The sequence below is a fragment of the Symphodus melops genome (genome assembly GCF_947650265.1).
Source record: "Symphodus melops genome assembly, chromosome: 18".
Taxonomy (NCBI): domain Eukaryota; kingdom Metazoa; phylum Chordata; class Actinopteri; order Labriformes; family Labridae; genus Symphodus; species Symphodus melops.
The window spans coordinates 22362297-22389796 of record NC_136708.1 but is presented as its reverse complement, the minus strand read 5'-3'; the positions used below and the strand labels follow the sequence as shown (position 1 = coordinate 22389796).

Here is a 27500-nt window from a genome sequence, read left to right as displayed (position 1 = left end):
TGACTGTACTTTAAACAGCTGTAGATATGTGACTGTACTTTAAACACCTGTAGATATGTGACTGTACTTTAAACACCTGTAGATATGTGACTGTACTTTAAACACCTGTAGATATCTGACTGTACTTTAAACACCTGTAGATATGTGACTGTACTTTAAGCACCTGTAGATATGTGACTGTACTTTAAACAGCTGTAGATATCTGACTGTACTTTAAACAGCTGTAGATATCTGACTGTACTTTAAACACCTGTAGATATCTGACTGTACTTTAAGCACCTGTAGATATCTGACTGTACTTTAAACAGCTGTAGATATCTGACTGTACTTTAAACACCTGTAGATATCTGACTGTGACACCTGCAGGTGTTGTGGTTGTTGTGATGGTTGTTGTTGTTGTTGTGATGGTTGTTGTGGTTGTTGTGATGGTTGTACGTGCAGAGAGCGTGTTTTTTCATCAGATCGTCGTGTTAAAGATTAAAGGTCAGCAGGGAAACAATCAGCTTGGATTTGTGTGCAGGGAAAATGCAATCACTGTTATCCATCCTGACACCGGTTGCCGTAGTAACGCGGCATCTGTTGAGCAATTGGGGGTTGTGCAACAGGCTGCGAGCACAGAAGCAGTCCTGTGAAACATTTGGTTGTTTAACATGATGCTCTTTGTTTGCAGGAAGGAGACGAACATGAGAACGGAAGCAGAGTTCGTTTAAGATTAGAAATGAAACACAGAATTATTCTGTCACACACACACACACACACACACACACACACACACACACACACACACCGTGCATGTTCGAGATGAGCGGTGTGAAGCTTTCCTGCACTCTTCCTGCTTTCAGTCCTTCTCTGTGTGTGATCAGTAAATTCTACTGAGTCGCAGTGACTTGACAAAAAACCAGAGAGGGGCACGGGAGACCGAGACCAGAGTGCTCAGAGACCAGAGTGCTCAGAGACCGAGACTGAGACCAGAGTGCTCAGAGACCAGAGTGCTCAGAGACACAGACCAGAGTGCTCAGAGACTGAGACCAGAGTGCTCAGAGACACAGACCAGAGTGCTCAGAGACTGAGACCAGAGTGCTCAGAGACCGAGACCAGAGTGCTCAGAGACTGAGACCAGAGTGCTCAGAGACCGAGACCAGAGTGCTCAGAGACCAGAGTGCTCAGAGACAGAGACCAGAGTGCTCAGAGACAGAGACCAGGGTGCTCAGAGACAGAGACCAGGGTGCTCAGAGACAGAGACCAGAGTGCTCAGAGACAGAGACCAGAGTGCTCAGAGACCAGAGACCAGGGTGCTCAGAGACCGAGACCATCAGCATGACAAATCATCAAATGAAAATAAGACCACAAGTCAAAGTAATGACGTTGTAAAAATAAGCCAATCAGCGGTGGTCTGGACCGGTCTCAGGTATCACAACAACACAGACACACCCAGAGAGTCGCAGCTTCTTCCCGTCTGTGCGAGCTCGCTGCATTATTGATCTCACTTAAATGTCAGCATGATCCTCGGGGAGCGAAGGCAACCACAGGCAGGTTTCATGAACCCTGAGAGCACAGGTGGGAAACATACTGAACGCATGTTTAATGCAAATCAACTCACACATGTAGATTTAAACAGAGGATGGCTTTGTTTGCTGCGGCGCCATGACGACCTTTAACCTTCAGCGCCTTCTGAGCGTGAGCGGTAATATTCAGAGTGCAGCATGTGATGCCTGAAGTGGCTCTTCTTTTGTAAAGCGAGGCGATGCAGGGGGCACGTGGGTGCTTGACCTGCACCTCCGAAGACGACGCCACGGCAGGAAACAGAGACGCTCTCGTTTTATTCTCTGACATCGAATCTTTATTTAGCGCTCAGACTTTACTGAACCTGCTTCCTTCAGATCCCTCCTTTAAATAAACCTGCTTCGACCTTCATCACATCTCCAACACGCTCTCTCTCTCTCTGGCCGTCTGATTGGTCCTGTGAAGCCCCGCCCATCTGAATCCCTCAGTATTGCAGCCTGTGCTATAATGCCGTGCGCCCTCGCTGTGATATTGCCGTATGAAGGGCAGCGGCTCACCTGAGGCCGGTGCACAACTCTCTCTCTGCCGTCTCCAATAACAGCGGCTGGTTCTGCTGCGTCAGCGCCGACTGCTCCATTACAGACATCAGCAGAAACACAGAAGAGACTCGGTGGCCTAGTTTCTGCTTCTGTGACCTCGCTTCACCTCCCTGGATTGAATGTGTGAAATGTTTTCTTAATTGTGACCTTTATTGACCTTGAAAAAATAAATCAATGAAAGATCAGAATCAGGTCAAAATGAAAGATGTCAGCCCAGAGACTCGGGCTTGTTGGTGCAGTCCAGTGTGAGCTCCAGGACGGACACAGTCCAGATGTTTTTCTGTTGAAGGGAAACAAGCAGCAACATCTGGTGTTGACAAATAAAGCAAAAAAAAACAAACTGCACTTCCTCAAGTGTCCACTTGATGCTGACTCCAGAAGCTCTCCATCAGACTGCATATTAAAATGTTTATGAATCAATACATCAGAAAGATCTGACCGTGATCGTGTGTCATGGATTCATTGTTCAGTCTGGCGTCAGTGCGTGAAAGTCTCCTCATCCTCCTCTTCTTCTTCTTCTTCTTCTTCTTCTTCTTCTTCTTCTTCTTCTTCTTCTTCTTGTGTTTCCGCAGGCGAAGCAGGTGACAGGTTATCTCCTGTTCTCGCTGGGCACGGCCGTCATCGGCTCTCTGCAGTTTGGTTACAACACAGGAGTCATCAACGCTCCCGAGCAGGTCGGTGACCAGCCCTTCTGTGATTCGCTCCCACACACGTGAAGGTTTTACAAAAGCTGTTGAGATAAGACGTGTGAGAGGTGTTAGACAGAGAGAGAGAGTCAGCAGAGAAAGGTCATAGACAGTGTTGGCGAGGAAGAGAAAGGACAGATTGTATGTCACATCGACCTCATTCATTGGTCGCCTGATTTGCAGTTAGCTCATGTTGTACAAAGATGATGCAGCTCATATCCTTCTTATTTGTAGTTTCTTGAGGTTTCTTTGTAGGAGCTTAAGCGACGTGTAACACCTGTCATCACTTCCTGCAGAAACTCCGCTCCTTCTTCAACAATACCTGGGTCGAGCGTTATGGCGTACCCATCAGCCCCGGCGTCTGCACCATCGTCTGGAGCGTCTCCGTCGCCATCTTCAGTGTGGGCGGCATGGTGGGCTCCTTCAGTGTGGGGGTCATGGCGAACAGGTTTGGCAGGTAAGACTTTTCTTTGCTCTGAAGACGTCCTGTGTGCTTCGGCTCAGCAGTCACAAGACATTTCCACTGATGGGGGCGATGAAGCGCGTCTGCCTCGAGCCCTCGAGCAATCAGCTCTAATGTTCGCCGGAGTCGCTCCGTCTCCGCCTTAATGTTTGACCATAATCCTGTTTACTCTCCTGTTTCATCCATTACCATAAAGATGTTAACACGTGTGCAGGATGTTTCTGTCCCACAATTATTATTAATCAACTCTGACAAAGCCTGCGTGTGTGGGGGGATTTAGACTGCAGTACCTATTTTAAACACTAGGGGGCAGAGTGACATTAAATAGTTGGGAACCATTAAATTAATCACTCAAAACCTTAAAAAAAGAGATTTTGTATGATTAACCCCTCCTCTTCCTCCTCTTCCTCCTCTTCCTCCTCTTCCTCAGACGTCGCTCCATGTTCCTGGTGAACAGTCTGGCTGTGATCGGCGGCGTCCTCATGGGCCTGTCCACCATCTGCTCCTCCTATGAGATGGTGATCGCTGGTCGTCTGGTCATCGGCCTGTTCTGCGGCCTCTTCACCGGTCTGACTCCCATGTACGTGGGCGAGGTCTCTCCGACCCCCCTCAGAGGAGCCTTCGGGACTCTGCACCAGCTCGGCGTGGTGGTCGGGATCCTGATCGCTCAGGTCAGCAACACGAGGCTTCGTGACGGCGTTCAGTGAGCGTCTCAGTGCAGACAGGGGGAGCTTGAGCGTGACTGTCGTGTCTTCGTGTGTTTAGGTCTTCGGTCTGGAGTTTCTGCTGGGCTCGGAGAAGCTGTGGCCCCTGCTGCTGGCCCTCACTGTGGTCCCCGCCGTGCTGCAGTGCATCCTGCTGCCCTTCTGTCCCGAGAGCCCGCGCTTCCTCCTCATCAACCTGAAACAGGAAGAGCAGGCACGCAAAGGTAACACGGACGGTGGCCCTGAAGGGCCAATCACAACGTTTGTTATGACTTTGTTGTTGGCCTTCGACTGCACACCGCCACCTACTGGAGTGGTGGTGTATGTCGTACTTTGCATAATCTCTCTGGGGGATTTCAGGCCCGGGTTGAAATTCTGACGTGCCACAGGAGGCTTTGACTTCTTCCTGTCGCCCCCTGCTGGACATCAGAGAGAATACAGATTCAAAGCACTTTAAACGCTGTGAGAGAGAGAGAGAGCGCAGATTAAAGTCAGGATTAACGAGTGGTCACAGATCCTCAGGGTCACATCAGGTCAACGAGACCGCAGAGAGAAGAGTCCTTGAAAAGCAGAAGGTTTTGACATCTGTTCGGCGTGCAGCCCGCCACACTCGACTCGCAGGCTCTGACCTACTTCTCCTCCACACCTTTCATCCAACGCAAACAAACAAACAAACAAACAAACAAACAAAGCTACGGCTCAGGACTCCTCAGGAGAGGAACTGCTCTGCCTCCTCTTTTACTCTAGATTAATTATTTAACGTAAAGTCTGTCTGACTTCTTGGCAGTTGGTGGTACTGGATTGGCTACGTTGATTGGGGTCCGACCAATCAACATACACTGATACACTATCGGCCTATCACAGTTCACTAACGTCACTCAGAGTCCGTCTTGTGTTGGAGCAGTTCTACAATGATGAAAAAGTTCCTGCAGCCTGAAAATGCGAACCTGTGGTTTGCTGTTAGCATCAGTGCTGCTGTCCTTGAATTAGCTTAGCATCAAACATCCTCTCCCTGAGACTGACCTCTGATGTGTTCTGTCCACGGCTCGCAGCTCTGGTGCGTCTGCGCGGCAGCGAGAACGTGAGCAAAGACCTGCAGGAGATGAAGGAGGAGAGCGCCAAGATGGCCATGGAGAAGAAAGTGACCATCCCCGAGCTGTTCCGCTCGGCGTCGTACCGACAACCCCTGCTCATCGCCGTCATGCTGCAGCTCTCTCAGCAGCTGTCAGGGATCAACGCTGTGAGTCACACACACACGCACACACACACACACACACACACACACACACACACACACACACACACACACACACACACAGGTATTTCATGTTTTATCTGCTTTGCAAACCGAAGAGACGAGTCCGACTGAGGGTCAAAAATCCGGGGCTAATACGGGACAGTGCAGTGATTTGTAAACATGTTCATGTTGAACTTTGAGACGCTCTGACATCGTTTAATCATCCTTGATTTATCCGGGAAGCGTCTTTGTGATTCCACTTCGGGGTTTTGGGGTTTTCTTGTTGTGTTTTATTCTCCTGAAAGACGTCGGGATGTGAGTTTAGAGAATCAATCTGTAAATTTAAATTCTTTACACCGCAGTGATCACAAGGTGGAGGTTCGATCCGGTTTGATCCAGATAAGAACCAGGATGGGAGAGCCTGACGCACTCTCGCTGAGTTTTTTGAAACAACCTGATTTCAAGATTTAATCCTTTCTGACAGTTTAAATCCTGCTGGATTAAATTTGAACAAACCAGGATCAAGTCCAACCTGCAGCTCCTTACCCGCATGACACTCCCCCTCTTAGAACATAGATTTCATTTATAGGTTTCTCCATCATATTTGAATCGTTTTCCTTCTTCCTCCAGGTGTTCTACTACTCCACCAGCATCTTCAAGTCTGCAGGCGTGCAAAAGCCGATCTACGCCACTATCGGAGCGGGCACCGTCAACGTCTTCTTCACTGTCGTCTCTGTGAGTGTGTGACGTCGGTGTGTGTGTGTGTGTCTTTGTCTGCACCCTGCGTGTGTGTGTGTGTGTGTGTGTGTGTGTGTGTGTGTGTGCGTGTGTGTGCGTGCGTTCACTCTCTCCTGTGTCTGCCCTGCAGCTCTTCCTGGTGGAGAAGGCGGGCCGGAGGACTCTGCACCTGCTGGGACTGGGTGGGATGGCGGTCAGCGCCCTCCTCATGACCATCTCCCTCCTGCTGGTGAGTTCAGTGATGTCACAGGGCGGAGCCAGGCTTGATGAAGAGAAACCCCTGAGACTGTGCTTCAGTGCATGATCGTGTTTGTGCATCGTAAGAAAGTAGACAGCAGATTTATGCATCAACTGTTCACAGTATCAACATGTCTAAGATGCAGTTCTGTCTTTAGCCACAAGGGGGCGCTAGTTCTAAAAAAGCCTGACTCATCATTTGTGCTCTCTCCTCTCTCTGAGCAGAAGAGCTACTCCTTCATGAGCTACGTGGCCATCATGGCGGTCATGTTGTTTGTGGCCATGTTTGAGCTGGGCCCCGGTCCAATCCCGTGGTTCATTGTGGCCGAGCTGTTCTCCCAGGGGCCCCGCCCGGCGGCCATGGCTGTGGCCGGCTGCTGCAACTGGACAGCCAACTTCCTGGTTGGGATGAGCTTCCCCAAACTGGAGGTGAGGAGCGAGCGCTGCTGCTGGTTTAACTCTTGGTGATTGAGCGTTCTGACTCCTCCCTCCTCTCTCTTCAGGAACTGTGCGGGCCTTGGGTCTTCCTCATCTTCACTGCCTTCCTCCTCCTCTTTTTCATCTTCACCTTCATCAAAGTCCCCGAGACGAAGGGCAAGACCTTCGACGAGATCGCCCAGTGCTTCGGCGGCGCCCCGCCTCCCTCCTCCTCGTCTGTGGAGGACCCTCCTGCCAGCCCCAGCGCCACCGCGGCGCTGCCCTCCTCCTCGGTGAAGGAGAAGGTGCCGCTGGTGGAGGCGCCGGCAGCTGCTCCGCCTCCTGCAGCAGCCGCTGAAAGCACGCCGCTCGACGATAAATCCAACTCGACCGTGCAGGAGAGTCTGTAGAGCGGTTTGAAAGATCCTAGAAAAGAGCAGAATGGTGTAAATCGTAATCAACTATCACACCGTGGAACAGTAGAAACTTTTATAATAGACCTACTCAGAACTACAGCGTTACCTACCGATAGGCTCTGACCTTTTAAAGGTCGCGCTTCTTTCAGCGATAACTCCTTAGACGTCTTATTTTTTACTGACATTTCTACAAACCTTTCCTTTTTTGATCTTTCCCTTCCTCAATCATGGAAGGGAAGCGCTCGCTGTACAAAAACCCCTCCGCTTAGATAGACTCCACATTCCTCGGAGATGAGCTCCACTCAAGGGTCAGGCGTCCGTTAAAAGGTCAAGGTTCACCGCCGCAGACTAGAATCCGAGCGTGTCGACTTTGTGCAGGTTAAACATCTGCTTCCAGATGTGTTGGTCACTTTTGAGTTCAGGTGTCGTGCGAGTGACGTGACATGGACGCACCTCTGTATTTTAATTCACGTGTTCCCTGTGCTAGTGGATATTTTAGTGCGATATAACTTTTAGCTGTAGTTTGTCTTTGTGATATTTACTCATGAACCGTTTCCACGTGGTCTCACCAAGAAGAAGAAGAAGAAGAAGAAGGGATCTTGAAACGAACGCTAAGCTGCTAATTCAAGCCGACAAACGAGAGAAGCTTTTTCTTTTAAATGCCAAAGTATCCGACGCGTGCAGCGTTTCCCCGAAGACGGCGCTGAAGCAGCGGTGGTGAAGTGGAACTATGTTTTTAAGCTGCGTGCAACTTTTTAAACTCTCGTCATTAAAATTATTGCAAACATTTATCGGACAAAATAATCAACCAGCAACCCACCCTGTTGTCATAACCCGGCTCGAAGGCAACGGGCGGTGCACCACTGCTGCTGCGGGGAAACACTGGTCATGTGGAAACGCCAGCGTGTTAACCTGAAACGCCACTTTCTAACTAACACGATTAGAGGACCACTTTAGGGTAACGTGCAATGCATATTATTTTATTAAAGAACTCAGAGTATTTATTGTAGACGTTGATTTTTCTATATAGTACATAACTCTATGACATTAAAGGGAATTAAGAATCGTAACGCTTTTCAAATCTAATCTGGAGTCTGCGGCGATCTCCACGCACGCCGCCTGAGCTGACTTTGTTTGCTGTCCAGGTAAATCAGTGACTGGAAGCATTAGAGCTACAATCACCACGAGACGGCGATTCAGCACAGCAGCGATTAGATTCACGTTCTAAATCTAGATTATACCGCGTGCACACGGCCTTGCGGTTATTAGAGTAGATGAGTTTAATGAAAATGTGCAATCGATTAAAAACCCGAAGCGAGGCGGCTGAAGGGGAAGTGCTAATAGAGTGAAAGAAATCGTCTGACTTTAAGTGTTTAAGATCTTAACAAACATGGACACGGAGATGCTAGTGTGATCACGTGATAGGAACTATGGCGGTCAGCGCTAACGAGTTTATCACGACTAATGACGTCACTGTCGGCGAGAAGGCGAGTGTGGTGCTGAACGAGTTCACTACAGTCCATGGATACATGGACTGCATGGATCTGCCTTTGTAGGGAGGACGGGGGAGGGAACTAGTTTATCTCACTGCTATGTTAGCTAAGCTAGGCTATCGTTAGCTAAGCTAGGCTATCGTTAGCATCAAAACTTTGTCTCCTCATATTTAAAATTCATGATTTTTTTTCTGCCTCCAGTTCAAACTAACTGGTTTTAAAGTCTAACTTCAAGTTAAAACATACTTTTCTTTCTTCAAAGGAAACGTAATGATGTTGTTTCCTGTATTTTAGGATTCTAACGTGTTGGGACGTTTTGGGCCGAGAGTACACGTGTGATCGACGTCGTTTCTGATTGTTGATGGCGGGTCGTTTGCCGTGCAATTTAATGCAGTTAAATTTTATTTGTATAGCACGTTTCTTACAATGTGCATAAACAAACAAACACAATGCAAACTCATTAAAAATAATAATAAAAACAAAACAAAAACTAGCAGCAAAACTAGCAGCCAAAGGCACCAGAGAAGAGCCGTATTAAAATAGGCCGTCTCCAATAACACCAGAAGAAGTCGCTGGTATATACTCACACTCATCAATAACGTTTATCCTAATCCTTCCTAGCTTTTGACAAAACAAGTTGCCAAGAGAATTTGAAAAGTCGCCACATTTAGCGAGAAAGTCAGACCGTTCAGTGTGAGCGCGTAAATCCAGAGCTCCTCGTCCTCGACAACATCATAAATACTGAAGCTCCTTCGCTGTGTTTCTGGTCGTCAGCCGCCATGTTGTGTGGCTCTGTGTGAAAGTTTGGCCTTGTGTAGCGTCGTCCGCTCGTACGCACGTTTGTATAACAATCACTCTGCACCATGTTGGACGTGTTTATTTTCTATGTTGACTGAATGACTTCCTGTAAAAGAAACGCAGTGATTCACGCCGCACCTCTGTTACTGTCTGATGTATTTCTGTACACGGGGGCATTTCTCTTGTGAAGAAGCTCAAATGAAGTGTTCAAACATCGTTCATGATTGTTCACCGATTTTCCTGTTTTTAATTTTGTTTGGAGAAAATGGATCTCTCCTGACAGTGGCGAGGAAAGGTCGGGGTCATGGTTCAGTGCTGTATCGCTGTGTTTGTGGATGATAGTGTCGTGATGTGTTTGCACTGACCGGCCCAGGTGTGTGTGTGTGTGTGTGTGTGCATGCGTACACACCTTTTAATGGTAATGTGTTCAGTGTTGTGTTCAGCCTCTCCTGCAGGCTCCTCCACGCCGCTCCCTCACTAACACCAAACCTGAGTCTGAGATTCGTTTTAAGTGCTTTCTCGTACTCACGCTTTAACTTTGCGATTTAAAATGACCTCTGCACACTCTGCAGAGCGTTCAAAGTAAGGACGCGAGATGGGAACATTAAAGATATGAATTTAAAAAGCCGAACTATGACTCTGTGTTTCAAAATAAAACAGAATTTACAACATCATTCTGAGTCACCAAAGAATCATCTGTAAAATGTCTCCTGAAGACAGTTAGAGGGACGATTGTATTTCTGCATGGAGCAGATCTGCCCCCTGCTGGCCGTTAGAAAGACTGCAGGTTGGAGCTGGCCTCACTTTAAAAACGTGGAGGCGTAGCGTCCACTTCTTCCTCTGGTCTCCTTTTAGTGCAAACTGAATTTAAAAAGTTGACGTGAACCCAAAGCATGTGAAAGGATTTGAAACTAATATGAGGACTCTCCTAACCAACGCTGCCCGCTTCATATGCACAACTTAAACACCTCCACTCACTGTACGACTAAAGGAGAGTATAAGTATTCATGTGTAAATACGTGTTTTTTACCAGAGTGATATTTATATGTGGGCTTGCACGATCGTTCTGTACACGTCGTGGGGATTGTTTCTCTTTTTGGGGTGCTGCTGCTTCTGAACTCATTTCATGGAGGAGAGTTTGGAGTCCTCGTCACGTTTAGTTTTCTCCTGTTCCAGCTCTCTGTTTCATTTCTCCCTCACGTCTTACTTTAACACGTGTGTGTGTGTGTGTGTGTGTGTGTGTGTGTGTCTGCTCAAACTGCACACACACCTCATTATGGTTTTGTGGGCACAGTGATGTTGACTCCAAACTACAGTTCCTGAGCTCCCGTAGCAAATGTTGCATCAGCATGCTTCAGCTGCTGTGATGTTTGTTTCTGCTGTCCTGCCTGTGTGAATAAACTGTGCTCTATGTTTGACTATCATGTACTGTAAGTTTGCTATTTGTGCCTCTCTGCACCTCACACGCTCACAGACTGTTATTTCAAAGTGTGTGTTTGTGGAAAGCTTCTTTTTTTTTTTCTGTTTCAGTGAAGACGTGTCTCTGAGTTAAAGATCCACACGTGACCCGATCAGATGCTGATTGTTTTAACATCTGGAACTGAGACTCTTTAAATACAAGCTTGTGTCTGATTTGTTGTTTCTGCTGGGTGTGATGATGTTCGTGATGGGAGTGAACCGTGCAGCTTCAGTGTGCCACGCCGGTGATGATGCGCCCCGACTGTTTTGTGTTTCCCCCCCGTGTTTATAGACCAGATAAAATGTTGAATAAAATATTCACCTTCAACAAAATCCAGATATCTTTGTGTTCATGTTTTATTACACAGGGCTGCACGGTGACACACGGTTGAAGCCTCTTCATGCTGCAGGCATGCAACAAGATTGGGCCCTGTCTCCATGGCAACGACTTCAGCTGAAAACACGTTGAGCATGAGCATCTTGGGAACCTGAAAACTTAACGTTTCAGATTGCAAACTTAAAAAAAAAAGAAAAGAAAAACCAAACCCTGGCACATTGTTAGTCATGCAGTGAACTGGTGACACACAGTTGCTCTGGATCTTTTCAGACTGAAGAAGTGTTGTTAATCTCAGCCGTCAGCAGGAGCTCCACATACACACACAGTCAGTGATGCACACACACACACACACACACACAGCGCAGCCCCGCTGGCTCTGCGACGTTCAGATTGAATGCAACACTTCACATGGGGCGTAAAGATCGCAGCTTGAAGCGGCAGTCTGAAAAGAGTTTTTCAAATCGGAGACTTTTCACACGTGTATTCAGCTTCCTGTCAGGAACTACATGCAGGAGCAACTGGACTACAACAACAATGGCGGGCTCTTGAGTTAGTGAAGGTGTAGCACCACATGTATGTATTGGACTTTGTTGTATGTTTACAACACTGACTGTAAATATCGATGGATGGAAGTGGTTCTTCTGACTTCACTGTGCTCCGAAGTCTGAATGTTGTAAAAACAGCAGAAGCAGCGTGAAAGTCATGAAGAAAATGTCATTTTATGAGTTATATGTCAGCAAAAGGTTGATTTACAATCCATGAATAAATGTGACCAATCTGTGTCTGACAGCAGATGAACACAGCGGGAGGCTGAGGTGGAGGGGCCCTGATGTGGGATCTGTTCATGGGGCCCAGACATCCTGGACACGCCCCTGTCTGTGAGGTAAACATGTCACGTGTTCCTCAGTAGAGACTGACAGTGTTTAGAGGATATTTAAAGCCTCCACACATTAAACCTGAGATGTTCCCTCAGACCTGGGTGTAGTGTCCCCCCCCCCCCCCCCCTCCGCCCGTCCTCCTCCCGGTCCTCCGTCATCCCGTCGCGCCGGAAAAGGCAGAGCAGGAAAAAGGAGGCGTTGCCCTCCAACAACACATCAGCTGCAAATTTATGCAAAACAGTGAATGCACTGAAGCTGCTGCGGCCATCCTGCAAAGATCCAGCTGCAGCGGGCTCCGGGGCCGCTGAGCCGCTCTCAGCCGACCAGCAGCGGGCAGCCGGTGCACGAGCAGGCGGACAATCCCGGACCGGCGACGGTAAGCACGGACCGAGAGCCCCGTTAACGAGCCCGACAGCAGCAGCGGGTAGCGGGATGCTAGGAGGAGCAGCCTCCGGTGTTTAAACATGGAGGCTAGCTGGCTAACATTAGCGTGAGGATGGCTGTGTGTGTGTGTGTGTGTGTGTGTGTGTGTGTGTGTGTGTGTGTGTGTGTGTGTGTGTGTGTGTGTGTGTGTGTGTGTGTGTGTGTGTGTGTGTGACAGATAATTCAGGGATGTAATGTAAAGCGTAGTTAATAATAAGAAATAAACAAAATAACAGAGGGATGTTTTTGTAATTAAGTCATCTCTGATTATTTAAAGATGGGGGGGGGGTCTCGGTCTAAGATCACACTTAGTCATGTAAGTACCTCAGGGTCACCCTTCAGGTTTTTAACAAGCAGGTCTTTGGAGGAACCGGGAGGGAACCAGTGCATGCAACATGAAATCTCCTCTGAAAGGTCAAGAGAGGTCAAGAGGTCAGGTGACCTCGCTAAGCACAAGACCACGATGCATCCAACATGCATACAACCCAGGAAGTATACCCATCTTATATTCCTTCTTTAATACAAACACAGTGAGCAACCATGGTGAGCTCGGACTACTGGGACTTTTTCATAGTTCTTGGACCCCCCCCCCCCCCCCCCCCCCCCATGTTTTTCTAGTAGACGGTTCAGTATCTGTCTTTAGAAGCATCAGCTCACAGCTTCTTCCTCCTGGATGAAGGATGCCGTGTGTCAGGAACAGTGACGGCTGCTTTCTCATCACAGACACTAGAAAGAGTGTGTGTGTGTGTGTGTGTGTGTGTGTGTGTGTGTGTGTGTGTGTTTATCAGCGTGTGACTGATGGACACGTCCTCTGTCTCCTCAGACGCCATGGAGACAGATGGAGAGCAGAACCAGCAGGGGGCCTCAACCAATGGGAGTGCAGCATCTGGGGCTAGCTCCCGCCCCTCTCCCATGAATTCCATGTCTCTGTACGAACGACAAGCCGTGCAGGTAAGTGTGTGTGTGTGTGTGTGTGTGTGTGTGTGTGTGTGTGTGTTTACAAAGGTCAAATGTTTTGGAAGGAGACGAGGTGAAGGAGGAGGAGTGAAAGAGGAGGAGGAGTGAGAGATGGAGGTGGAGGAGGAGGAGTGAGATGGAGGTGAAGGAGGAGGAGTGAGAGATAGAGGAGGAGGAGGAGGTGAAGGAGGAGGAGTGAGAGGAGGAGGTGAAGGAGGAGGAGTGAGAGATGGAGGTGGAGGAGGAGGAGTGAGATGGAGATGAAGGAGGAGGAGTGAGATGGAGGTGAAGGAGGAGTGAGATGGAGATGAAGGAGGAGTGAGATGGAGGTGAAGGAGGAGGAGTGAGAGATAGAGGAGGAGGAGGAGTGAGAGGAGGAGGTGAAGGAGGAGGAGGAGTGGGGCTGTTTGATGGAGTGTAACTCTCCCAGGTTTCTGTCAGCCATCTGTCTCTGTCACCGTGCTGCTCTAATCCAGCCTTTCATCCTCAACGTATTCCTGCAGCAGCCTCTGCTCATACATCAGGCAGCACACACACACACACACACACACACACACACACACACTCTGCTCATACATCAGGCAGCACACACACACACACACACACACACACACACACACTCTGCTCATACATCAGGCAGCACACACACACTCTGCTCATACATCAGGCAGCACACACACACACACACTCTGCTCATACATCAGGCAGCACACACACACACACACACACACACACACACACACACACACTCTGCTCTGCCCTCATTTCTCACTCCACTTCTTCCTTCTCTCATTTTTCATGGGGCTCTTCTTCTTTTTTCCAACATTTACTTCCCTCCTGATTCTCTGCAGCCGTATTCTCCCTCTCCTCGTTCTCTCTCTCTCTCTCTCCCTCTATCTCTCTCTCTCTCTCTCTCTCTCTCTCGTCCTTCTCTATCCTGCCTAGCTGCCCGTTGATTTATTCCCCCCCTCTTCTTCCTCTCCTCCATCCAGGCCCTGCAGGCGTTACAGAGGCAGCCCAACGCCGCTCAGTACTTCCAGCAGCTGATGCTGCAGCAGCAGATCAACAACGCCCAGCTGCAGAACCTGGCCGCCGTGCAACAGGTAAAGGTGGGTTCACATTCTGCACCAAGCACATGTCCCATGTGTTAACAGTCTGAGTGAATTATTCTGTGAGCGAAGACGAGTTAGGATGTGTCCCGTCTTCGCCCCCTTAACCTGAGAACCAGCAGAACAATGCTGCCCCCTGCTGGCTCCAAACGGTCTGATCTTCAGCTGCTTCCTCTCTTTGACCTCTCAGGCTACGCTGGCCGCCAGTCGTCAGTCCAGTCCTTCCAGCAGCAGCTCCTGTCAGACCACCAGCTCCACAGCTGTATGTACTGCCTTCCTCATGTTCCCGTCTGCAGGACATCCGCTCGCCCTCTCACCTCCCGTCAAAAATCAATCAAAAACATAACTCAGCTCAGACAGACATCCTGAATCAATGTGTGATGCATGGAGTCATTAAGTTTCTCTGTGGTCGTTTTTTCAGGCCATCGTGACGTCTGGATCAGGATCAACAACCAGCAGCCGACCTATGGGCGCCTCGGCAACGTCCACAATCAGCCAATCAGTGCTGCTGAGTGGGACGGCAGCCGGCCAGGGACAAATGTACCTGAGGGTGAGTTGAACTGGTTTGAGCAGCAGAAGAGTCGTGTTCTGTGAGCAGCTGCAGGATCCGACTCACCTGCAGATTCTCTTCCTGTGTTTGATGGCTGCAGGTCAACCGCTCCCTCAGGGCGCCCATCTCTTCACAGCTCATCTTCATGCCTGGCAGCACGGCAACAGCTGCCGTGGCAACCGTCACCCAGCAGCCCCAGGCTCAGCAGCAGGAAGTAACCCCAGCGTCGTCTTCTGGCAGCCAATCAGATAACGACCAGGTTTGTTGTTTTTTTTGACTCGTCTGTTCAGTCTCAGGGATTCACACCTTTTCAAACTGTCTGTTTTTCTACCTTTGATTTGTCCAGGTGCAGAATCTAGCGATGCGAGGTGTGTCCGGTCCCAAAGGCGTCGGCGTGAAGACTGAAGCCCCGGACAGGAGCGACCCGGGTAAGACGGAGACCTAAACATGTCTTGTGATTTTTGACGTAAGTTCTGCAGGTTCAGTCTGATATATTTCTCTTCCTCTCTTTCCAGCTGCCTTCTCTCTCGTCCAGCCCTCCCACCAATCAAACTCCCAGTCCCCCAACAAACCCAGCCAGCCTCACCCCCAGCCGCCCCACATCAAAATCCCCACCTACCCCCAGCCCAGCAACCTCAAAGCCCACCCGTCCTCCTCCTCGAGTGCCTCCTCCTCCATCCCTCTCTCTCAGCTCCTCCTCCACGGGACCCGGACGCTCACGACAGGAAGCTCAGCTCCCCCAGCAGCTCACACGCTGGTCCTGACTTCCTCTGCAGGCTCCCAGTCTCACGGGTATCCAGTGGGCACCGCCACCATCAAACCAGCCGTGAACGCTCAGACGCTGGTGGTGCAGCCGCTGCAGAAGACTTCGCTCGGCGCTGAGAAATCCGGCCACGGCAACGGACCAATCCCGATCCAACCCAAAACTCTGCAGGGGCTTCGCCTGCCCCTGCAGCTGCCCTCCAGAAACCCCCCTCCCATCCTGCCCGCCCCGCCCCCCAACAGCACCTCGGCCCAACCTCTGCAGCCGCCTCACATCCCGGTCCAGATCGTCGGGGCGAGGCAAAGCACGCTGGGAAACACGCAGGCTCTGGCGCTGGCCCGCGGCAGCTGCAGCCAGGACGGCGCCGCCGCCGCCGTCCTCAGCAGCTCCTCCAGTCTCCTCACCATGGTGGCGTCTATCGCCTCCAGGGAGGGCGGAGTCGTGGGCCGGGGGGTGGGGCTGAAGACGCTCCAGTCCCCGCAGGAGGCTCCCCCTCTGGCTCAGGTGTCTCAGGTTCATCCGCAGGCCAATCAGAGCTCCGGACAGAGTCAGAACGGAGCTGTGACGTCAAGCCCCGCCCCCTCCCAGTCCCCTGCTGTTTCCTGCCCTCCCTCCTCCCTCTCTCGCTCCTCTCTCTCACTCCCCCTGGTGGCAGAGGAGCAGAGAGGCGCCTCAGCTGTTGCGATGACGAATGGCGACTCATCTCGGAGTTTGGCGGCTCAGGTACGGAGACTTGTTGCTTCTGTATTTATCTGATAAACACATCAAACATTCGGCCTCTCTTGTTTTAGGGGAAGCAGGTAAGTGGCTCTCTGAAAAGAAAATCAGACTCCAGTTCAGCCAATGACGAAGACGGCCCCTCCCCTCCTCGGCTCCAGCCAGTCAGAGACCACCCCTCAACGCTCTCAACCAATCCTGTCGAAGCAGGTAACAAGACGGAAGCGTTCAAATCTACAACAAAAAAAAAAAACACCTTCAACATCTGTTAACTCCTCCCCCTCTCCTCCCCCAGGCTCTGAAGCTCCTCCCCCCGCCTCCTCCTCTCCCTCCACCGTGCTGTCAGTGTCCCGCGGGGTCTGCGGCCAGGGGGAGAGAGCTCCTCCCCCTCAAGCTGTGGTCAAACCGAACGTCCTTACGCACCTCATAGAAGGCTTTGTTATCCAAGAAGGGGCGGAGCCTTTCCCGGTGAGAGCGTCATAGGTCGTTACACGAGCGTGTGACTCCACTCTGCGGGGTTTGGCTTTACGTTTTGTGTTTGATTGACAGGTGTGTGGTTCAGTCAAAGACTCGGCCGGTGAGGATTTAACCAATGACAGTCCGGACACTAACCAATCGGAGACCGTTACCACGGCAACGGGTAACTGCTTCTGAAAGTTTCTGTGTTTATGTCTCGACTTTGTTTCCGTTGACTTGAAATGTGTCATTACGCCAGACGGCCAGCAGAGGGAGCTGTAACAAAGCTAATAAACCAAAATATCTTCATATAAATATATATATATATATATATATTTATATATTTAAAACAAAATGTCTGCTGTTCCTTCCTCAGCTGGCTGTTCATGACGTTTCCCTCCTCTGTGTTTTTTGTCCCCTCAGTGCTGAAGTGCGAGTACTGTAAAAACTTTGCTCCTGCCAGCCAGTTCAGAGGCACCAAACGCTTCTGCTCCATGACTTGTGCCAAGAGGTACTTCAACATGCATGAACTCTAATCCATGCAGCGAGAGCCACGTCAGGACAGAACCCGCCTGCAGCTGAGCCAGCGTGGCGGCGGCGGCGGCGGGTTTGAATCCTCTCGTGGCTCCAGCTGCATGTTTCACAGCATGGATGTTTTCTGTGCTCGTCAGCTTTTTACCTGTAAATCAAAGTCTGTCTTTATATCAAATGGAGTCCATTTGAATGTCTTCACATACAAAGTGTTGTATTGATCCCGTCACGTGTTTCAACAATGCTCCGTCTGCATTGTTTGCAGTCGTCTCTTTGCCCGCTGCACGCGCGTCCCGTCTGTGCGCGCTGCGGTGCAAAGAGATCACAACTTGTGTGTGTTGCTCGTCTTGGCTTCAGTACCGTATATGTCACTCTTTGTCTACGATACAGTATGTATTGGTTCCCCAGGTACAACGTCAGCTTCAGGCAGAGCTTCGGCGCTCGGCAGGTTCACGCTCAAGGTCACGCTCAAGGTCAAGGTCACAACGCCACAGATCAGGATCAAGCCCAGTGTCATCTGTCCAACTCGGACGAGGAGGGAGGAATCGCCAGGAGGAGGGTTCCCCGACGGACCAGCTCGGAAATCGCCAGCGCCAAGATCGCTGGGAGACCCTTACCTGTCAAGGTGAGAGAGAGAGAGAGAGAGAGAGAGCGCCTTCCTTCCTTCCTGCCTTCTTTCCTGCCTTCCTTCCTTCCTTCCTTCCTTCCTGCCTTCCTTCCTTCCTTCCTTCCTTCCTGCCTTCTTTCCTGCCTTCCTTCCTTCCTTCCTTCCTGCCTTCCTTCCTTCCTTCCTTCCTTCCTGCCTTCTTTCCTGCCTTCCTTCCTTCCTGCCTTCTTTTTGCTGCCTTCCTTCCTTCCTTCCTTCCTTCCTTCCTTCCTTCCTTCCTTCCTTCCTTCCTTCCTTCCTTCCTTCCTTCCTGCCTTCCTTCCTGCCTTCTTTTTGCTGCCTTCCTTCCTTCCTTCCTTCCTTCCTTCCTTCCTTCCTTCCTTCCTTCATTCCTTCCTTCCTTCCTTCCTTCCTTCCTGCCTTCTTTCCTGCCTTCCTTCCTTCCTTCCTTCCTTCCTGCCTTCCTTCCTTCCTTCCTTCCTTCTTTCCTGCCTTCCTTCCTTCCTTCCTTCCTTCCTTCCTTCCTGCCTTCTTTCCTGCCTTCCTTCCTTCCTTCCTTCCTTCCTTCCTGCCTTCCTTCCTTCCTTCCTTCCTTCCTGCCTTCCTTCCTTCCTGCCTTCCTTCCTTCCTTCCTTCCTTTTTTCCTGCCTTCCTTCCTTCCTTCCTTCCTTCCTTCCTTCCTGCCTTCTTTCCTGCCTTCTTTCCTGCCTTCCTTCCTTCCTTCCTTCCTTCCTGCCTTCCTTCCTTCCTTCCTTCCTTCCTTCCTGCCTTCTTTCCTGCCTTCTTTCCTGCCTTCCTTCCTTCCTTCCTTCCTTCCTTCCTGCCTTCCTTCCTTCTTGTGGCATCATTTTGAGTTACTTAGAAAAGAACTGACCCGTTAAAGGTTTTTTGTTCTGCTTCAGTCTGCTGCCCCCTGGTGGCTGTGAGGTGACACTCGTTTACACTTTTAAACTTAGCTGATGACACTTTGACGCTGCTAACGTCTGCTGATCACGTTTGCCTGTCGTCAACAGTGCCGCTCAGAGTCCAGCCATTCGGACGAGGAGTCCAGCGGAGAGGAGGATGAAGATGACCCCATGTCCCTCTCGCCCGCCTCCTCGGCCTCCTGCCACGAGCAGCAGCAGCCGCCACCTCCACCAATCGCGACGGAGAATTCTGCGCCGAGCTGCCCGCCTGACAGCCCCGCCCAGTGGAGCGTGGAGGAAGTGTCGCAGTTTATCTCCTCGCTGCAAGGTGAGCGACGTCCGTCTGCTTGTGTTCGACACTGATGCTGTTCACGGGTGTTTCATGGGGTCTGGGTGGTCTCTGCAGGGTGCGAGGATCTGGCCCCGCAGTTCCTGTCGCAGGAGATCGACGGACAGGCCCTGCTGCTGCTGAAGGAGGAGCACCTCATGACCACCATGAACATCAAGCTGGGACCGGCCCTCAAGATCTGCGCCCACATCCACACCCTGAGAGACTGAGGCGCTGTGTCAAATCTCAGACCTGCTGTCAGAGCAGATCCAGTCCTGCAGGTCGGGGACGGTTCGCACCGAGCACTCGGGCCGCTGCACTTCAATCTGTAGACGACTTGTTTTTGCTCTTTAGCACTTTTTCTGGTGCGCTAAAGAGGATCATGGCAGATCTCCCTTCGAGGCTCTGCGCTCAGCTGAGAGACGACTTTCCTTTTTCCTGTAAACTGAAACACGAAGGGTTTGAATGTATTTAAAGAACGATAAACTGTATTTATAGGGGCCTTTTCAAAACACTCCAGATCAGCTTACAGAGCAGATAAAAGTCACAACAAATCCATGAAACCGACTTTATAACGGAGCGTGATCCGACTGAACACGCCGAGCCCACGTGGTCGGGTGGATGAGCACGTGTGTGAACACAGCGTCACTTTTTTTTACTTGTCTTTTGTCACGTCTCGGGTTTCTCCAGTTCAGCGACACGTTCAGCGGACTCGCCAGTCGTCGGGTAAAACTCCTCGGCGTTCTTCTGTTGTATCATAGTGTACAGACGAGTCGCCTTTAAATATTCACTCCTTCTTTTTGTTGCCTTTTGAGGACGGCGTCTGTCCCCTTCAGTTCAGCACGTCTTCCTTTTTCCTCCGATGTGTTTCTGACTCGAAGGCGGCGCTGCAGTCAGATGATTGAATCCTCTGTTCAAACCTGCCGACTCAGCATGAACAGGGAAGTAAGAGGACAAGGTGTCCCAATAAAACCCACCGTCTGTCCTGGTGCAAAGAGAGAACATCAGAAAAAACCCACTGTGCAGAAAGTTCTCTGGCATCTCGCTCACTTTCTCCGGTGGCGTTTCTCACATGCACAAAACGTCCTGAAACGTCCGAGGTGAGCTGCATGTGTGAACGCCAGAAGACACATTCACTCTGACTTTACCTGTAAACGTGGGGGGGGAGGCGGGGGGGGGTCTGACAGGCAGGACGTGATGTAAACAGGACTCTGCTGTGTGTGAGAGTGGGTGAGTGCCTCTTGTTATTGGACTTATCAACCAATGAGAAGCTATCGCTCCCCGACCGCCAGACATCAAAGTCCCCGAGCTCTCCTTCCTGAATGTCACCTGCTGCGTTCACACATCCACACGCTTGGACGAGCGGCCTGGAAGGGAAAAGTGCGGGCGTGTGAAACGAGCTGCTCTGAACGAAGGACTGAAATCGTCCACCTCTCGGACTCTTTGTTGTGTCGGCTCACTTCAAGATTCAGTTTTTTTGTTGTTGATCGATACAGAAGTGAAAGTGTGCACGAGGGGAGGGGAACGCCACGGGCTGGATTTAGTCACATGTGAAGTTTCAAAGAGATGCTGGAAGCGATGAAGAATGAAAAGGAACGCAGAACTGTGAGGAGTCTTTTACGCTGCGTTCGGCCGGCAGCTGCAGTGGACCTACTGTTTGGATGGATGGCAACAAAAATAGAAAAAAAAAACAAAAAAAAGCGTCCTGAATGAGTGAGCTGGAGCGAGCGAGCAAACCTTCTCTAAACTGTAATAATACATGTAAAGTTTGCCTTTCTATTTAAGTGCACATCTGTTTGCTGCCTTGTTTAAGCTGTAGGACTTCTGTCACGTTCTCTCTGTGAACCGTGTGGCCTTTCTCACTATCGTCTCTTTGATAGTTTTAGATGAGTCTGTTTTTTAACTGCTTTTCATATCATTCCTTGTTTTATATTCCTGCTTACTTTTCTACGATTGTTATTTCAAGCAATGACATCTGTTGCCTTCCCCCCCCCCTAAAAAAAAAGCGTGACTGAATAGTAGCGACCTTGATCAAGGACACTCTCCGTCTTCCTCATTAGCTTCGTCACTTAAGCGTGTTATTACCAACAGTATTTACCTTTCTAGCTAGCTTTCTTTGGCTTTGTTGTTAGTGACTGTGGCTTCTCAAAGGGGACAGATCTTTGTCACATGTGTTGTATGTCAGCCGGCCCCTGGATTTGAACCTTTAAATCAGCAGATCCCTCAGCATTTAGTGAAACCAAAAAAAAAACCCCTCCAACTTTGTGTGGCGGACGACAACTTAGTCGTCAAGATGTGCTGTGATTCGCTGAGTTATATTCGTTGACCAGCAGACGAGAGCGACTCTGTTCACTGTTATCCCAAAAAGTAGCACTTTTCACTAAAAACTCTAAAAAGGGACTTTCTTTTTTAATTGATTGCAAAAATCTAAAACTTGGAGGGACTGAGTCAGACGGGAGAGGCTAACAATACTATCATGCAAATAAATAAATAATCAAGGAACTGTTTTAAATATGAGGCGTGTGTGTTTTTATTGAAGAGATTTGGGGGCAGCAACAGCTGGAGGGTCATCGGCTCAAGTCCCCAGAGTTAGAGATCAATAACGTAAATCAAACCTCTCATGATATATTTTATTTACATGACAGTCTTTGTGTGGATTTCAACCACAAACATTTAAAGTTTGTTATTCGCATGGCCACTTGTCTTCTTCACTGCCTTCAAGCTTCAAGTCCAGTCACTGGCACATTTCACAGTTATATCTGGTTTCAGTAGACGCACCTGGATGGACAGATTTTTATCATTTTTCTAGTCAAGTGGTTTCACTGGTAGCCCAGAGGGTGACCTCAATGCATTTGAATCATCCACTTCTTTAACTCCACTTCTTTATGTCCCATGAAGGGCAAATGGTTTTTCATCAAGGCTTTGAAGGACACAGAAAAATACACATTGACATTTTAACTTTGTAATTATTAAAACAATCTAAGTGTAGGGTTTTCAGTTCACAAACACAAAGAAATAATGAACATGGAAATAAAGGATTGTAGCTTTTGCTGTGCAGTGTTAGTATGGCCTAAGTGTTTTTATCGCTGCTGTGCGCCTTAAAAAGGGGGGCCGGTAGCTCCACATGCGGCGGCTGCTTCCTTCCAGGCGGACGCCCCAGGTCCAAATCCAGCCTGAGGATCCTGTCCTGCATGTTATTCCCCACTCTCTCTCTCTTTGGTTTCTGACTCTATCCACTGGCCTATCTCTAACATAAAGGCACAAAAAGCCCCAAATAAACCTTTAACAAACAAACAAAGGTTTTTACATCATCAACACTTGTCACTGTAGAAAAGTGAACATCATTCTTTGAGATAAAAATTGATTTAGTTAAAAGTCCTATTTACAATATATATTACTCTCCTCTCTTAACATAAAGTGACTGAGTTTTCAGTTTCAATAGCAATAAGTAGAAACAATTTAAAAATCCTACATGATTGTATTTCATTATATTAAGCGATTTTTATAAAGTTATTTTCATGTCTCCTTCATTTTTGCAGCAGTCATCCGTTTTAACAGCACCAAGCAACGCAGTCCTGACTGATAACGCTGCAGCCAATCAGAGAACAGCAATGTTATGTGTTTCTCCATATCCCGCCTCCCTCAGGTATCGTTCAATGTTTATTGGTTCAGGCACTCGAATGACGTTTGTCCCATTGGCTGATCGCTCTCCCGCCTGAAGTTTCCCGAGTAGCTCCGACATGGAGAAACGCTGCTGCGGGTTCCAACGGCAGCAGGAGCGGATAAAGTAGTACCTGCAAATCAAGGTGAGACAAGGTCAACCTTCACCTGGGCAACACGTATTTATTGATTATTTCTTCATGATGTAATTACGTAGAAAGCACGTAAATAAAACGTTAAATTAAGATGTTACACCGCTCAGAGCTAGATTAACTTCTAAAAGTTGATTAATTTTACTTTACAAATGATTTACTGTTACATGTAGTTCAGGTGTGAAGTTTTAAATAGTTCTATGTAGTTAAAGTTATAAGTAAATTTGTCCAAGCTAAAGAAAAACAATAAACGTAGGCCGTAGTTCAATTTGTAAAAGTTTAGCGTTAGCTTAGCATGTCAAAGAAACGCTGCGTTCAGGTGCTGTCGGAATAATCGGAGAAATAACCGTTGGTACCCAAATTTAGAAATGACTATTCATTACAATAGAAGATAATAAATTATATGAAGAAGAAGGATTTAGGGAATATTTCAAAATGATGTAAATTATTGTTAAGATGTCCATGGGAGAGAGTCTTAGATAAGTGTTTTTTTGTGAATAAAACGTGCAATGAAAACATTATTTTTTATGATATATTTAGTTTTTTTATCAAAGACATCTGTGTAGATGAGTTTATTCTGTTTGACCACTCCTGATGTTCTTGTTTTTACTCACTGTTTTCCTGCAGTTACTGTAAGACGATCATAAATAAAATGCATTATTATTATTCATATAATTTATGATTACATTATACTAAGGAGCCAACGTGTTGGCATTGCACGTCGCAGATAATGACCTTTTGACCCCAGATCTTAAAAACCTCTCTGCTATTTATCTTACAGGGAGTTGGAGCAGGTCGTTGGCCGCTTGAGATGTTTTCCTCTCTGGAGATGCTGCAGAAGATCAGTCGACATGAGCTGAGCGAACGGTGGGTCACCTGCGTACAGACGATACATATATAGTTAGACAAACACAAACATGGATATGAAATGAACCTGTGGTGAGGCTTGATTGTGTTAGTGATGGTAATCTGTATTCTTAACAGTTATGCTGATAAAACATTTTATTTTCTTGCAGTGTAAAAGTTTTTCCCATTTCTTTCCAGAAACAATGGCGTTTACAACACCTACCTAATGTGACCATTTCATAGAGCAGGATACCAAACGACCACCTGTGAAGCAGAGTGAGAGTTCAGATTCATTTTAAAATAAATATCTGTAAGTTGCCGGTGTTCTTGTAGAGAAAGTTTAAAAAAAAAAGTCAATTTTCAACTTTAATTATAAAGTTTAAGTGAAGGTTGATGAAGCTGCTCATGTTTGAATACTTCCTGCTTGTCATGCACAAAGTCTTAGAGATGTGACACCCTTTAGAGACTGATCAACGAAATGCATTGATTACTTTCATTACATTATTCACTTCACCTCTCTTTTGTTCTCAAGTCACACAGATCAATAATCAAACATTCAGATTTCAACCTTCAGCACTCTCTCTCTCTTTGATAACTGGGACACTCACACATCACTGCTCTGACTGACAGCTCTCCTGGCCAGCACCTCGGGTGCCTGCCACTTCTTCAACTCCACGTCCTCCACTTGTCCCACGCTGTCCTGCGTCCTCCTGCGGTAGGCCGAGCCCAATCCCCACAGCTTAGCCGTCAGGTCTCCACCAACCAGAACACTGCGAGCTCCCACGTTGCCATGGACGCAGCCCTGAGTGTGCAGGTACTCCTTGAAGATAAAGATGGAAAGAGAAGCAAGTTTACATGGACCTTTGAAAGGAAAATACTAGATTCAAATTGATTCAGAATATTGAATTCAACCTGAGAGCGTAACAGAATAGACACTGTGGATGTGATGTTTTTTCTGTTAATATAAAATCAGTTCAACTTATAGATGGACAGAAATGAACAGAGACTTTTTACAACAAATTTAAAAACAAAGACAGTTAAATCTTACAGTTGTTCCTCTTTATATAAGTCAGTGAAGCAGAGACAAACAGGCAGATAAGAGGACACCTTTTTCTACTAACCAGAGCAGAGGCCACCTGTCCTGCCATGGTGAAGATCCTGGTCTCGGTCATGTGACATGAAGGCTGTGAGCTGGAGTTTTCCTTCAGGGACAGAAGAAGAAACGAGTCAAACATTTCCTCAGTCTCCTCTTTGTTTGAATAAAACCAAACAAACCCGGGCCTGTCCTCGCTGATCTGTGACGTACGAGTCTCCACAGCAGAGCTCGAGACGAGCCGCGTCTGGAGACTCGTTAATAAAAGCTCTAACGCGGACACTGTGTTAACGGTCACACTCCTGTACCTGTCGACATCTCCACAGGTAGCCCAGCAGGTCTCTGTGCTGCAGCTCCTCCACCACGATCACCGGAGGCGAGGGCACTGAAACCACGCCCAGCAGCGCCGGCAGGAAGGGGTGTGGCCCCAGTCCTGACACAAACGAAGCGAAACCAAAGAAGTGCTGCTTCTCACGGCTGTTTGCTGATTCTGTGGAAAAGGTGAGACGACAGACGAGCCTTTTTATTGACTAAACTTTAACTGCATGTCGACTTTAACTTGATACGGGTTTGGACAGACTTTACCATGATGAGTTTACACATTTTGAAACTCCAGCGACAGTGAACGCACCTTTCAGCACCCGCAGAATGACATCCCTGTTGTCCATGCGAGCTCTGTACAGGCTGACTGTGTCGTCCGGTTTGATGGAGAAGTTTAATGGCAGCGCAGTGACCTGGCTGAAGCCTCCGTTGTGCCTCCCTGTGGGCGTCTGCGGTACTGCAGCCAGGGTCGGTCTGACATTCTGCTGCACTTGTTGAACTGACATCGGCAGCTCTTCATGTTCCAGTGGGTTTATCCCCGGAGGAGCTTTAGAGAGGAAGAAAGAGATTTATAGCAGAGTAACAGATCTGTGTGGAGTGGAGCTCTGAAATATACAGCACTCGCTCGCTGGCTGACCATCAATGCCCTGCAGGTGATCTCTGCGGCTGGGCCGCTGCGTGCGTCTGTGCGTTGAGCTGTTGTAGCCTTGATGTGCCTTGACCTGCGTGCGCTCCGGCCCGGGACAGTACTTGACTAAGAACAGGGCCAGCAAGGTGACGAGGAAGCCAAAGAGCAGCAGCGCGGGGACGATGATCACAGCCAGGTCGTGCTCTGTCACGACTGAGAGAGGAAGAGAAGACGGTCACATGTGAATGTCGGGGCTCGTTGTATGACAGCAGCTTATCTGTGTTTGACACAGTGTGGACACACTAACACAGCTTATATGGTCCAGGCTCTTAAACGTCCACCCTACATCACAGAGCTGGCGGCGCCTTCATGACTCGTCCTTCTGATTTCCTCACTGAATTCTGAATTCTGATTTGATTTCGAGCCCCGAAGTCTCGACTTGTTTTTGACGGGTTCAGCGGGTCTCGTTTCACTTCGCTTCTAATCTTGATGGTGTTGAAACGAGGGAAACCTCAGACTCTCTACATGTGGCACTAACCACGAGCGCTGCCCCCCAGCCCTTATTGTGTTCACTTTACATTTCCCACAGGGTGTAGACACACACACACACACACACACACACACACACACACACACCCTAACATTACTCATGTTATCTGTCGTATCAGTCGTATTCTTCAGCTGACATCTCACACGCCTGCTGTTATCACAAAGCTGATGTTAATCTCACGTCTCTTGAATGTAAAGTCTTTGCTCTGTGTAAACATGGAGATCTGAATGTGGCGTGTTGTGAGGCGTGGCGAGAATATCATCAATCACGTTTTGAACCTGTGACTGCTCTTACACCCGACGCTCGTCTTTGTCAAACTAAGACGTCTATTATTAGCTGCCGAGGATTCATCATAAAGGTGTCAGAGGTCGCGTGTTCAATCCGTGCTCCTCTGCTTTAACCACATCTTCTGAACGCCGGATGTTTTAACGGCACCGTGGACACTCCGATGTAACGCCACGCTAACCTCTTTAATCATCTCGAGTCCTAAAGCAAAGACAGTGAAGTGTTTGCCGAGTCCTGGAAGCCACGCCCCTTTCTTTGAGCATCACAGGCCTTTGTGTGGCGTGAGGGGAGTGGAGAATGAGTCGAGCCCAGGCCACACGCCTCGATACACCGGGCCAGGACGAAACCGCTGCCGGCTGTCCGGCGCCCTGAAGTCCACGCCACTTTCCAACTCGGATCAAAGAGTGCGTAAAGGATTTTAGTCGGAGGTTTGATATCTGTGTTCAGAGAAACGCCGTCCTGCAGCTGTGTCACAGTGACATCATCCTACATCGCCTCACCAGGGACGTGTGGTTTCAGCACGGCAGGCTGCGATCGCCACGACACACAGGAAGGTTAAAGGGAAGATGATTAAAGGGGATCAAAGAGGAGTGAGGATGAGGAGGAGCAGAGGAAGGAGAAGTGTGTCCTTACTGCAGAGCTTGTCATCCGATGC

The 27500-nt window shown here is 48.8% G+C and overlaps 3 protein-coding genes across 6 annotated transcripts in view; 2 read left to right on the top strand and 1 right to left on the bottom strand.

Moving 5' to 3' along the window:
* LOC306839357 (solute carrier family 2, facilitated glucose transporter member 1-like) overlaps nucleotides 1-7009 on the top strand; it is an 11920-nt gene extending 4911 nt beyond the window's left edge. The window contains exons 3-11 of the mRNA XM_079368000.1: nucleotides 2675-2776; nucleotides 3085-3245; nucleotides 3682-3922; nucleotides 4017-4179; nucleotides 5008-5195; nucleotides 5823-5927; nucleotides 6061-6159; nucleotides 6393-6596; nucleotides 6671-7009. Of these exons, the coding sequence (XP_079224126.1) occupies nucleotides 2675-2776; nucleotides 3085-3245; nucleotides 3682-3922; nucleotides 4017-4179; nucleotides 5008-5195; nucleotides 5823-5927; nucleotides 6061-6159; nucleotides 6393-6596; nucleotides 6671-6994 (1587 nt within the window). The 3' untranslated portion in view covers nucleotides 6995-7009. The remainder of the gene's footprint in view (nucleotides 1-2674; nucleotides 2777-3084; nucleotides 3246-3681; nucleotides 3923-4016; nucleotides 4180-5007; nucleotides 5196-5822; nucleotides 5928-6060; nucleotides 6160-6392; nucleotides 6597-6670) is intronic.
* Nucleotides 7010-12066: 5057 nt separating this feature from the next.
* On the top strand, nucleotides 12067-20412 carry LOC306839349 (polyhomeotic-like protein 1). Of its 4 annotated transcripts, none has more exons than XM_079367986.1 (15): nucleotides 12067-12340; nucleotides 13211-13338; nucleotides 14337-14447; nucleotides 14644-14715; nucleotides 14875-15003; nucleotides 15104-15262; nucleotides 15350-15431; nucleotides 15519-16489; nucleotides 16558-16693; nucleotides 16779-16951; nucleotides 17033-17123; nucleotides 17363-17450; nucleotides 17861-18095; nucleotides 19091-19310; nucleotides 19389-20412. In XM_079367986.1, the coding sequence occupies exons 2-15, from the start codon at nucleotides 13216-13218 to the stop codon at nucleotides 19538-19540; spliced, it is 2742 nt and encodes a 913-aa protein (XP_079224112.1). In that variant the 5' UTR covers nucleotides 12067-12340; nucleotides 13211-13215; the 3' UTR covers nucleotides 19541-20412. The 4 variants fall into 4 exon arrangements, with proteins under 4 accessions (XP_079224112.1, XP_079224114.1, XP_079224113.1 ...); XM_079367988.1 differs by having other exon boundaries at nucleotides 12068-12340; nucleotides 17879-18095; XM_079367987.1 differs by having other exon boundaries at nucleotides 12068-12340; nucleotides 14337-14453; nucleotides 17879-18095.
* A 1965-nt stretch (nucleotides 20413-22377) lies between these two features.
* Nucleotides 22378-27500, bottom strand: part of LOC306839895 (tyrosine-protein kinase STYK1-like) — a 5296-nt gene continuing 173 nt past the window's right edge. Inside the window, exons 2-10 of the mRNA XM_079368841.1 lie at nucleotides 27479-27500; nucleotides 26020-26223; nucleotides 25693-25929; nucleotides 25370-25551; nucleotides 25090-25170; nucleotides 24577-24788; nucleotides 24192-24232; nucleotides 23902-23998; nucleotides 22378-23104 (exon numbers count right to left, since the gene is read on the bottom strand). The exon at nucleotides 27479-27500 is cut by the window's right edge and continues 121 nt beyond it. Coding sequence (XP_079224967.1) covers nucleotides 22909-23104; nucleotides 23902-23998; nucleotides 24192-24232; nucleotides 24577-24788; nucleotides 25090-25170; nucleotides 25370-25551; nucleotides 25693-25929; nucleotides 26020-26223; nucleotides 27479-27500 — 1272 coding nt within the window. The 3' untranslated portion in view covers nucleotides 22378-22908. The remainder of the gene's footprint in view (nucleotides 23105-23901; nucleotides 23999-24191; nucleotides 24233-24576; nucleotides 24789-25089; nucleotides 25171-25369; nucleotides 25552-25692; nucleotides 25930-26019; nucleotides 26224-27478) is intronic.